The sequence below is a fragment of the Antrostomus carolinensis genome, unplaced genomic scaffold (genome assembly GCF_000700745.2).
Source record: "Antrostomus carolinensis isolate BGI_N321 unplaced genomic scaffold, ASM70074v2 scaffold14190, whole genome shotgun sequence".
Taxonomy (NCBI): Eukaryota; Metazoa; Chordata; class Aves; order Caprimulgiformes; family Caprimulgidae; genus Antrostomus; species Antrostomus carolinensis.
The window spans coordinates 79,053-90,892 of NW_010290633.1; the positions used below are offsets into that span (position 1 = coordinate 79,053).

At 41.2% G+C, this 11,840-nt stretch overlaps 1 protein-coding gene across 2 annotated transcripts; it reads right to left on the reverse strand.

The window, feature by feature from the left end:
* Positions 1-761: 761 nt before the first annotated feature.
* On the reverse strand, positions 762-11,027 carry PTHLH (parathyroid hormone like hormone). 2 transcript variants are annotated; one of them, XM_010173915.1, is made up of 3 exons: positions 10,905-11,027; positions 4,895-5,317; positions 762-901 (listed from the first exon to the last, which is right to left on the reverse strand). In XM_010173915.1, exons 1-3 carry the CDS (start codon positions 11,003-11,005, stop codon positions 892-894), a joined length of 534 nt encoding a protein of 177 aa, XP_010172217.1. In that variant the 5' UTR covers positions 11,006-11,027; the 3' UTR covers positions 762-891. The 2 variants fall into 2 exon arrangements, with proteins under 2 accessions (XP_010172217.1, XP_010172211.1); XM_010173909.2 differs by lacking the exon at positions 762-901 and having other exon boundaries at positions 4,715-5,317; positions 10,905-11,019.
* Positions 11,028-11,840: the final 813 nt, after the last annotated feature.

The window sequence follows — 11,840 nt, forward strand, 5'->3', positions numbered from 1 at the left end:
ATTTAAACAAGGCTACAGGGGGTGACCTGTGAGCACCTTCCAAGAGTGTAATAAGTGATGCATCCCATGGGGCTGCCTTTTGCATCCTCTAATTTGGAGAGTGCAATGCTTCAGCCTTTTCAGGGCTGGGGTTGGAAAAGTTGGGATTCATGCTTTCCCTGCCACGGGGTCTGAGTTGTATGGCAGTACCCCCAGGCTGTTCAGCAACTTAGCTGACTTGAAATAGAACACTGGAACAAAATATGTTCTGAGTGATTTTTAAGTAAAAGCTAATGTGAAAATGTGGGAGCTTGAACCAATGTAAACACATTAAATTTAAAATTATTTTCAAATGTAGTAAAGAAAAAAATAGTGTTTCTGCTCTTGAAATACTTAAAGGACATATTTTTCCTTCTGAGTAATTATTTAATTAGATTATATTTTATTAGACATTCTTTACAAATTTTAAAATACTGCTATTATACATGCACAAAGGAAAATCAGTTTGAACAATTGTATGTAGGCATTCATTGAAATCAACCACAAAACAGGAACATTTCATGTCAGTTATCAATTTACTTGATATGTATATCTAAAGTGCATTATGTTACAAAAAATATAGAAAGTCAGCAGCACCAAGATACGTTCACAAAATAAATACACCAGTCAACAAAATAAATTATGGTAAATGTGACAATAATAATTGTTTTAGCCTTAGCAAAAAAAAAAAAAAAAAAAAAAAAAAAGAAAATTCACAATAACCAAATGTGCAGTTTCAGAGAGCAATGGGGGAAAAAGGTTTTATTCTGGGCATTTACAATATTTACAGGTAATAAATATTTTAATACTTCCCATATGTTCACTATTACAGAATACTGCAATATGTCTTCCAAAAATCTCTTGCTGAAAATGTCAGCGCCTCCTGAAAAGAAAAAAAAGATAGAAAAAATAGAAAAATTAATTATCACTGCAAATACACAGACAAAATATTAATAGCAAGAGTGCCCCAGACTATAATGTGTGTGTATTGCTAGTAAAGATTTGCAATAATAAGGCCTATTTAACAACACTACAGTTCTAGACATCTTTTCCAAGACCTTTACTATATTTCTTTCAATGCAACTCAGCTAACATATTCATATGTAAGAAGACCTACAGTTTGTCACAACACTGAGTCCATCTATTCCACTATGTTGTACACTCAGAGAAATAGGAAGGGGCTTTAGTTTTCTTTACAGTCTTATGCAAGAAGATTCCCGAGTGCTACAGGCAGAAAAATTGAATCAACCTATAATAAATATGCCAAGTGCTAAAAAGTTGGAGAAATTGGAAAATTGTTTTGAAGATAAGAAAAAGAATTATTGAACGTTGGCAATCATGTTCCTGCTGTGTTACCTGCTTGAGTGCAATGCTGGGCTTCTGATTAAAACAGTCCCACGGGGCTTATTTGGTCTATCTTTCCTACTGAGAGACTACCTATTAGTCAAGGGTCTGTTTATCTTAGAGGTATATATTTCTACGCTGTTGTGTACATGAGTATATGCAGTACTTATGCAGTAAAGTCTGCTCAGGTCTTGAGCTGAACAGATCCTTGATAACAAGTCTCTGTAAGCACTTGAATGAATAGAAAGACTATAATCCTGAAACTTTCCCTCTGTGAGCCGAAGCGCTTGGTCCTGAAAGAAAACGAGCATCTTGTCGTTTTAAGCTCTGACTCATGTTGCATCCAGTCAAAACTGAGTCAGCTGTACACAGTCCTAAGATTTGGGAGTTTTCTAAGGGATGCTGGCAGCCTGGTGTAAGTCCTGTACTCCTCCCTTCCTTGTGAGGGCATGAGAACAAAAGCAGAGCCTGGTCCTACCCTGTTAGTATATTATTTATACTTATTATTTTAAGTCACTTTTTAGCAGTGCTACAGGAAATACTGAAGGGTTGGGCTTTTTTCCCTTCTGTCCCTGTGAACAGCACATTTCTGTAATATACATTGGTTCCCTGGGAAAGAGCTATAGGATGGAATGTGAAGCTATAAGATGGAGTGGGATTCACTCTGTTGCTGGACTGATCGCCAAAGCTGTGGGTAGCATTCCACGTGACAGAGATGTGTGGGTGTGAGATACAAAAAAAGCAAATCCTAGAGAGTTTAAGAGGGGTGGGGTTTTTTTTTGGTTTGGGTTTTTTTTTTTTTTTGTGCACATTAAAAGTGAGATTACATTTAACATTAGGGAGTCAACTAATTTGAAAGGTTTCTTAGGAAATTAGGTAACAACAGTTTAATTGAATTGGAATGGGAATATAGCTGGAATGTCCATGAGAAAGAATTTTTTAAGTGCCTGGGATGGAAATGCTAGCATGAAATTCCTTAATAATTACCTAGCAATATTAGGATGTATTCAGGCTATATTACAGTAACTGTAATAATGACACACAATTCATACAGCATGACTGTATATGTGCATCCGCACTACACAGGCCTGTTTTTAAGAGGGTGACGTTTTCAATTTGGCTTGTATTTTAGGCTTTGTTTTAAAGTTTAAACTAAGCCACATCTTGACAATAAGCTCTGTACTAATGACTACTTGCAAGCTACTTTATTTGATTTAGTCCCAGATTTTGCAACATTGGCTTCTTTTATGAGATACTTCCTGTAGTAATCAAAAAGATCTAGAGAGCACATTATTTTTGGTCTTTTTTCCTGACCTAAATCCAAAATTTTGGGATCAAGACTGGGTGGAGGGAATTTGAACAAGGATTTTAGTTCAGTGTATTGAGCAGATAAGAAGCACAGAGATACAGTGAAAACCACACTTGAAGTTTATCTTTGCCCTTCCTTGACATTTGCCCTGCTGCATGATGCTTATCCACTCCTTAACTGTAAAGTAGTAATGCTTCTCCTAAACTGCAGCTCGCCTTAGGGGTGCTACAAAAAGCAGCTTCTATTGGTGTAGCATATGGAAATTCTGTTTGCACACACCTTCCTTGCCGCCCACCCATGCATAGAGTAGAAGTTCCTGATTCAGCTCAGTACCACTAAGGAATCACTCAGATGTGGCCATCCCTCCATGTAAAATGTGCTTGTCTACCTTGTGCCAACAACGGCATTGAACCTGACTCGCCCTGTCTAAAGCACAGGGAGTTGTCATGGAGCTGGGACTTGCTTTCATTTAAAGTTTAGAAATTATCTTTTGCCAGCCTACTGAGATAACTACAAGCTCATATACTAACAAGTTTTTAAGAGCTCAAACAGCATATTATGCTCTATACTTGTGAAGGGGGAGTTTTGTTTTCCTGTTCTATAGCTTATCTTTGTTTAATCATCTTCAATTAGGTATCTAAAATATAGATAATCTTCAAGAATCTATTTCTTACTCTGGAGAAATACTGCATCATGGGCAATAATATCAGTAAGGTAAAGCTGGAGATTGCCTTCAGCAGTCTGGACTCCACAGTGAAGCTGACTGCCTTCAGTCATCCAACCATACTTGAAACAGAAAGGCTGAACTTGGAAAATCAGCAGGGTTGTAATTCTTTTATATATCCCATTGGATATACAACCAAAGACAGTAGTAAAAAACCCAAATAACAGTCAAAATGCCCTAGGATGTTTTTTGCCTACATACAAGATGCTATTTCTCTGTGCTGAAGACAGATGCTATTTATTGGCCACCACATTTCCTTAACACCTGTTGAAATATCAGGCATCTCTTGACTGGCGTCCCAGAGCACGCCTTTCCTAAGGCACTGATACAAACCAGCCTCTCTTACTTCACTACTGGCTGTTGCAGCCATGCTAACTGGTTTATGGTCTGGGACATTGAAGGCCTATCCCCAAATGACAGTAATTCCTGTAGATACCAGCAGAAGTTGAGGCAATGGTGCACATTGCAGACTGTGGCCTGTAAAGTTTAATCTGAGACTGGATTTTAGTAAATCTCAGAGCTGGCGTCTCTTTCTAAGGGAGCAAGAGGCACTTCTTTTTTGTCTCTATTCTTCCAAAGTGAAGGGGAAGAGTAGAGAAAAGGGTGGGGGTTTTGCTGTTGAAAATGCAAACATTTAAAAAGAACTGAGGAGTGGACTCCTTGGCTTGGACTGCAAGTGTGGAGACTTCCACTCAAGCTGAGGTGACTGCAGGTGGATGAATCACTTGGGGTACCTGAGCTGAAGCCTTCAGCTCTCCACTGCCCTGAAAACCCTTCATTGTCATACATGAGGGAAGCACGTCTCTCTCCAAAAGCAATGCTCAACATTTTTCAGCAGCAACGTAATTGTTTCACAAGCTGGCAAAAAGATGGAGCTGAATTAAAAAGTCCTAATGGCAGGGAAAATTTTATGGTGAAGACTGGTCTGCATTGTTTGCAGATATTACTAAGAGAGAAATTTTCCATGTTCTCCCCTAAGGTTAAACAGTAAAATGAAAACCTGTAAAGTAAGGGTAGGAAAGTTGCCAAAAAGGGGAGGTGTCGAGAGGGAGGAAAGAAAACTTGGACATTTTATAGATGCAGAGCCTTAAATGAAACTCAAAGCTTTCAATCTGCTGAGGCCCAAGCGTGGGACCTAGATTTAACAAGAGAGACACTACGGTTAAAACAGGAAAAGGTAATTGAACGGCTATGATGTGCTTTCTTTTTGCAGAAATAATTTTACTTACTACTCACTCAGCTTTGGGAAGCTCATTTGGGCAATAAGTGGTTCATGTGAATCGTTTGTCATAGGAAAGAAAGACTTTGTCACCAGTACAAAGTGGAAAGGGTACTTACTTACCTCCAGAAAGCACCTTGGGACTGTACACTGCTTGAAAAGTCACTGTCCAGTTATGACCATAAAAATGTGCTATTACTCTAGGTTTGAGTGAAGCCTTGAAGGATAACAATTTCAGTAAATATATGGTATGCCCCCCAAAAGGATATAGCAGAAGTACCTTAAAGTGTGATTATGTGTAGTAACAGAGTTTTCCAAGAGTGGACTCTCGGTCGTGCCACTTCCATACATGCCAGAATTTAGCCAGGCTGAGCGGGCTCGCCTCTTTTTCTTCTCTTGTTCCTTACGTTTTCCAGGTTTTGCTTTCTTTTTCTTCCCCGATGCCTTCAGGGGCTGCTCCTTGTATGTCTGTGATTTGTTTGTCTCCTGAGTTAGGTATCTGCCCTCATCTTCACTGCCAAATCGGACAGGGTAGTTCTTTGTGTTGGTAGCAGGCTTAGGGTTAGGAGAAACCTCAGAAGTTGCACGGATTTCGGCAGTGTTGACACCTTCAATTAAATTTTGAAGGAATATTCTTCTTCGTAAGTCTTGGATTGACTTGCCCTTGTCATGTAATAGCTGGTGCTCTGATACAGCCCGTTTGCTAAAGAAAGAGAAGAGAGAAGGGAAAAAAAATTTTTTTTAAAAAATAGGATTTGGTTATTGCCCAGTACTTGGCAAAGCTCCTTTCCCCTCTGGCAGTGGTGGCTGCAGTGACTGTGTACCATCTCTCAGGCTTCAAGACATTCAGTTAAGTCAGACTGCTGGAGCAAGTCCTGCTTCTCAGAGTAGCTGCTCCCTACAGAGAAGGGAAAGACCTAAGCGGGTAATAATTTTCAGCTGACCGATCACACACCACTGAACCTGGAGTTGGATTAGTCACTGCTCTGTTCTAGGAAAGCATTGCAACTCTTAATATATCACACTTCAGGCAGTAAAAGCAGGAAGGCGGTTGTCAGAGAGAGCGAAACTAAAGGGTCAGATGATGGAGCACTGCAGTCAAGCAAGAGAGGGAATAACAAGCACTTATACTTAAGCCGGAAGCAGTGTTTATACAGCATCATTCTAACAATTTTCTTCTGCTCAGTCATGCACTTCAAAAACATAAATAAATACATAAAAGTGTATTTCATTTCTAAATTTAAATAAGTGTAATTACAGAAGCGTAATGGAAAAATGTTTGAATCTGGGTGCCTAAAGCGTAGGCACTTCAGTCCATAATGAGCTCATCCAGGGAGGCAGCAGCCTGAGAATCAGCAGAGATGAGCCTCAGACACTCCAGTTGATTTTACCACTTGGCCACTTGTGTCTAATGGTTTAGACATCCATCTATGGTTTTAGATGCCTTTCTAGTGTTCCTTTAAGCCTGACCTTTTGGGGACAAATTTCTTGTCTGCTGTGCTCTCTGAATTTTATGCTAGCTCTCTTTACTGGACCTTCTTCAAGGGGCTCTTGGTTTGTTTGAGTGGGTCTCTGGTACTTTTCCAGAGTTTGTGACCTTTTGGTTCACTAAGCTCTGTCTCGTTTTCGAGGAACTGGGAGGTGGTTAGCTATCTGTCTTTTAGAGATGTTGTACTGGCAAAGAAGGTATGAAACGTCTGAGGAAAGAAGATACAAGGGGCACCTGGATAATAAATAACCGTGAGAAAATACATGCTTTTTTCTTGGTGTGGGATAGACGCACAGCTGCACTGTGAAGCACAGAAAGAGTGCAAGCTGGGATTTTAGCTATGTTCCCATGAATGCTATAATACACTTTATCCTTCCAATTGCTCTTCATCAGTGTACTGAGATTGGCTACGTATCCTCTCATCTTGCATCAGGGTACTGCATGTGACTGGATTCTTACTGGCCAAAGAAAATGAATTCACTGCCTTGCCTGTTGTATAATCATTTGGTCAGTTAGCTGGATAAGAAGTTGTTTCTGAATGTGAGTGAAATGGAAGAAGACACATAACTGTGAGTGAATATTCCTTCCTTCCGTCCCATCCCTAATTATCCTGTTACGTTACCAGGTTTCAAAATGTGGTGGACAAAGATAGCATGCTAAATGATTGGGATGCTATTTATCTTTCTCAGGCCCTTCAGCCAAACTCTTTAGATCTGTGATTTGATCAGCAGTAGAGTTATTTGAAATTGGCAACTTCAAGTAGCACTGGTTTAAGAGCATCCCCCTCATTTTGTCTTTGTGGAGCTGTACTTTTAGAGTGTTGGGTTCAAGTGATATTACTTCTCTATTATTCAGTGTAAAATTGAAATAGCAGCTTTCCCCCATTCCACAATGAGCCTGAAAGATAACTATTGTTTTTTCATTAATTCATACAGGAGACATACTTGCTCAAAATCAGGCCTAGATATGCTCAGGTTTGTGAACCCACAATTGACTAAACATTGTCTACATTTCATGCATCCCAAAATTAGTTTTGTATGACTTCAGGCTTGAAGACAAGTATTTTATGCCCTTCAACTCAACGCCTCCAAGCAAAAATGCAATGTGATAATTCTGAGCTGAACCCATACTGTTCCTTTCTCTTCAGTGCAGCTGTGACCATTAACACAAGTTCAAGATTTCCCCCAGGAGAATTTTTTGACCAGTGCACTCCCTGAAGCTCTCCAACAACCATTTCTAACAACTTTCTCTGTTAAGGTCAGTCTGATTTGCAAGTATGCTAATAAAAATAGCACCTTGGACTCCTCTGAGTGGCATACTTCTGTGCTGCTTGTCAAGCAGTCCGTTGTGGCTCATGTTACCCTCATAGCCTCAATAATCTATTTTCCCAGGATATTTGCAGTTCTCCTTTCACTCTTCTAGTTTATAAAAAGCATAGAAAATCTTAGTGCTTTACTGTGTCTAAACCAGTATGTCTCGTGATGAGCAAAGCTTTCCTCCTGCCTCTTGCAAACAACCAAGGATAATTCCTTTTATCACAGACAACCTAAAGCTGCCTTAATCCTGTAATGTGTATTTGGTCAATTTACCCACTGCGACAAAATCTTGAATCTCTAAAGCTTGCTATTAAAGTCCTCTTGATTGAAAAACTATTCCATTTTACAGAGCTGGAACCTAAAGATTTGGTTCCAGTACACACAAGGCAAAGAGCATTACAAGCTCTACATCTCGAGTGAGTATGTGTTTCCAAAATAATGCAGTGATTGACGTGTGGAGGGTTAGTGTGCCAAAGAGGGTGGGTTTCTGTTTAAATATCTGTATGATATTTAGCATCAAGTCTGGCCCCAAATAACGTTCTGCTATTCCAGATGATTGTATAACATTCATAGGGTTACATTTCACATGACTTCTATTACTCAGCCAGACTGAAGGATTACATTTTGCCTACCGGTTTCCTTTGTATGCTCTAGATCAAAAATCTCCTTAAAACAAAGAAGATGTGGTAGATACATATCTCTTTGACCTTCTGCCTCCTTCTGCCTCAGTTATTCAAACAACTCCTCTGTTTGTAAATCAGGGAGAAATACTTGCCCAAGAAGGCTGTTGTAAGAAGTACTTCATAACGGAGATATCAACAATATCTCACCCACACACACAGAGTAGGAAGGCAATGGAAACTGGAATGATTGCATTCACATCTTGGGTACGATATGTAAAAAAATATTAGGCTGTTAGAGTTAAGATGACCCACTAGAGGTCCCTTCCATCCTTCTATAAAATGCGCCTCTCATTCAAGGAAAAAGAGTCTGACCCCAAACCAAGTTCAGTAAATGCTAAGCTTACATGTTGTAGGCACTTCTGAGAGAAGGATGTTGATGGCTTCTATTTGACCAGAGTGTCCAAACTAATTACTGTATCCAAGTACACTATGTGCATACCAGACTTAACGTCTCATTATGGGGAAAACAGTAGAAATCCATGACTTGTGACTATCCTGACTTCATGTACTTCCAGATAAGCTGTTCTTTTCAGGCACATTCTTTCTTTATTTTTTTTTCCCCCTAGATATCTAGCATCACTGAGAGGCAACATTCTTCAAGCAACAACTTTCTGCCTCAGAGTTGCTGTTATTTAACTCTTATTATCCTTGACTATTTACATTTGACCTGACCATAAATTCAGCAAAATAACCTGAAATGATTTAGTCAGCTATCTGTCTGGATTTTGCAAGGCTGAGTGCCCTTGCCACTGCCTCCAAAGGGAGTGAAAGCTGCTCAACCTATCTCAGGGTTAGCAAAAATATTTTGAACGGATCTGGGGACATGATGCTGCAGTGTCTGGGCATGCTGATAAAAATATCTGATTTCACTTTGAGGCATTACTGGGTTTCTCAGAAGTTCTTTAGCAGCTAAAGCATTTCTATAACATATAATATGTCTGGCAATCTTTTCTTAGGACGGTTTGCTACTGCTTTCCATGGGACATTTGCCTCAGTAAAGTCTGTAGAACCAGGTCTCTGTCATTTTGATTATTTTTGCATGGCTAAAATAGTGTGCTTCAGTATTTTCATCCATTACTTGTTTAAGCCTTTGACTGGAAAAAAAAAATCTCTAAGTTTAAGTGAGTTATTAACCATTAACTCTAGGAATGGTTTGTGGTGATATTAAAACAGGAGACATGTTTGAGTGTGGTGTCTGTGTTTGTGCTGTACCCACAAACAAAACTACGTGAATACCACTAACTGACAGTTAACTGGTTTCTTGTGTGTGTTTTTCATGCCATAGCAAAGAGGGAGCTGAGAAATGCATTTTGACTGTTTAGCTTCCACTTTTTTCCACCCTGTCAGGACAGAATGGTGATGTAGGGAAGATCTCTAATCCTGACCTTTAAAAACAAGTGTTAGAATAACACTAGCTTCAAAGAGAGAAAGAGTATTTAGTTGAAAATCTACCTTTTTGAAAAACAAATTTGGCTTAGATCCAGGTCAGAGTTTCTTAGCCAAGGAAATACAGCATTTGACTGCACTTAAATTGTTTTCATTTTTTTTTTTTTATTTCTGAAAATGCGGTTTAGTTCCTCTGCAACCCAAGAGAAGAAAACAGTCTCAAATGAAAGAAATAGCTCAACAATAGCTTGCAGGAATACAAAAGAGCTAAGCATTAATGGACTGGGAAGAACACACTGTAGCATTATCAGCAATAACATGTTCTACACAATTTGCTGTAGGAGATGTGTAATAGCTGTATGCCTGGAGCCAAATTTTAGGTGTGTCTGAAGTCACTTCACCTGGGGGATTTCTTTGGTTGCTTAAACGGCAGAGGAAGTGCTATTTGGAGATTTTGTCCTTATGTATGTAACAAAACAGTTACAAGGAAACCCATCTGAAATTGTTTGCTGTGTCATGATTCCCTATGAGTGGTGACTGGATTTTCTAACCTTAATTCTCCAACCTGACTTCCTTTTGAACTTGGTAACAATAGAGCCCTCCACTGTATGACTGAAGCACTTCTTCCTTAGAAAATCTGATGCAAGCCCAGTGAAAGCCAGTGAGTTAGGTGGGCAAGACAGCTACTCCTACATCAGCCCAGTGGCTTCTCTTCTGCATTTTGCATAGGGGACATTAGTATGAAAGATGTTGATTATTTTGGAAGGAGCAAAAAGGTCATTTCCTGAACAGACTCTCTGAAGTTACATTATCATGTATCCAAAACCGTGTTTCTGTCTCCAAGTCGGATATTAGACACCCTGTGGATTTTTATTTTTTTTTTCCCCCTGAAGTGGCAGAAATCAAAAGTTCACTTCTCCAGTTTCCTGATGGCCCTCACTACTGCATGTTTCCCCTGTCCTTATCAATATTGGCTCCATGCCAGTGCCGGAGAAGTGTATGTACGTTATTTAATGTAACATCCAGCAGTTTGATAAAACGAGGTGTCCCCTACTAGGACCCTCCCAGGGTGCAGAAATGTGCACAGGCTGAACAGCACATGTTGGATAAGCACACAGCTGCATCGCTGCTCCCCACGGAAGAAGAGACCCTCAGCCTTAATATCTCCTTTCTCTAACGCTTTATAAGTTCAGATGGCTGAAAAAAACCCTTTTCCTTGCCCCAAACGCCTTTTGCCTGGCGCGTGGACCCCACCACACCTGAGCACCTGGGGCAGGTAATCCGGAGTGCTTCTGGAGCCTGCAAAATCCCCCACATCCTCCGGGCTGCTCCCGGCACCGGGGGGACCTGGCCACCTCCCTCCCCACCCGCTCCGTCACCGAAGTGAAGAAAATAAATAAATAAAGAGAAACTCACAGTCTGCGGCTGATCCCCTCTACTGATCTCCCGTAAGAGGGCACGGTATAACTCAGCAGAAACACTGCGAAACTCCACTGCTGAAAGAGTTTAGTGAACATTGTATCCTCCGGATCTTAAAACCTGCAAGGAAAGGGAGATCAGTCCCCAGGGACACATGCGCCAGCGCCGGCCTCCAGCAGCCCCCGCTTTGGGTTCTGCCAGCTCCGAGCCTGCGGAGGAAAAACAAACTTTCTGCGCCCTCGGCAGCGGCTCACTTCTTCCAAACTTCGCTCCGTCTCTCTCCCTTCCTTGCTGGCTGGTTGTCCCTCCCTCCCTGTCTCTCTCTGCCCGGAGGTCTCTCTCAATATTAGTTAAAAAAACCCCAGCTAGCTCATATTTGAATCGGCTTAGAGAGAGCGCCCGTTTGTCTCCCGGAGCCGTGTTCCATTCTAGCCCGTTAAGCCGCTGACTCAAAGCTTTATGTCACAGGAGAAGCCCTTTTTGCAGATAAGGGAAGATCCCCAAAAGTCAGCTCCGCTACCCTCTGCTCTGCAAACACGCACACACACACGCACACACAGACAGATTCAGGCGGGGGGAGGATGCATTTAAACATCTATCTTTAAGAAAAAAAAAGTAAAAAAAAAAAAAGTCAGTTTCAAGCCCTCTCCTTCCAGAAAGTTGAGTCCGCAGCTGTGACAAGGACAGTGAACTCCAGCCAAAAGCGCTGGAGAGCCGGAGCGGTGGGAGGTGGGAGGCTCAGGGGCTGGGCAGCATGCTTGGCTCCGCAGGTTGGACCGGGCTGGAGCCGGCGATGTTCACACGCTCCGGAGCAGACCTCTGGGAGACCTGCGGGAGGACGCAGGGGTTTGCAAAGAGATGGCGCCCTAGGAACGTGTGAGAGGAGAGCCAGAGCCCGGGCGGGACACCCACCGCCGAAACGGAGCGGAGAAA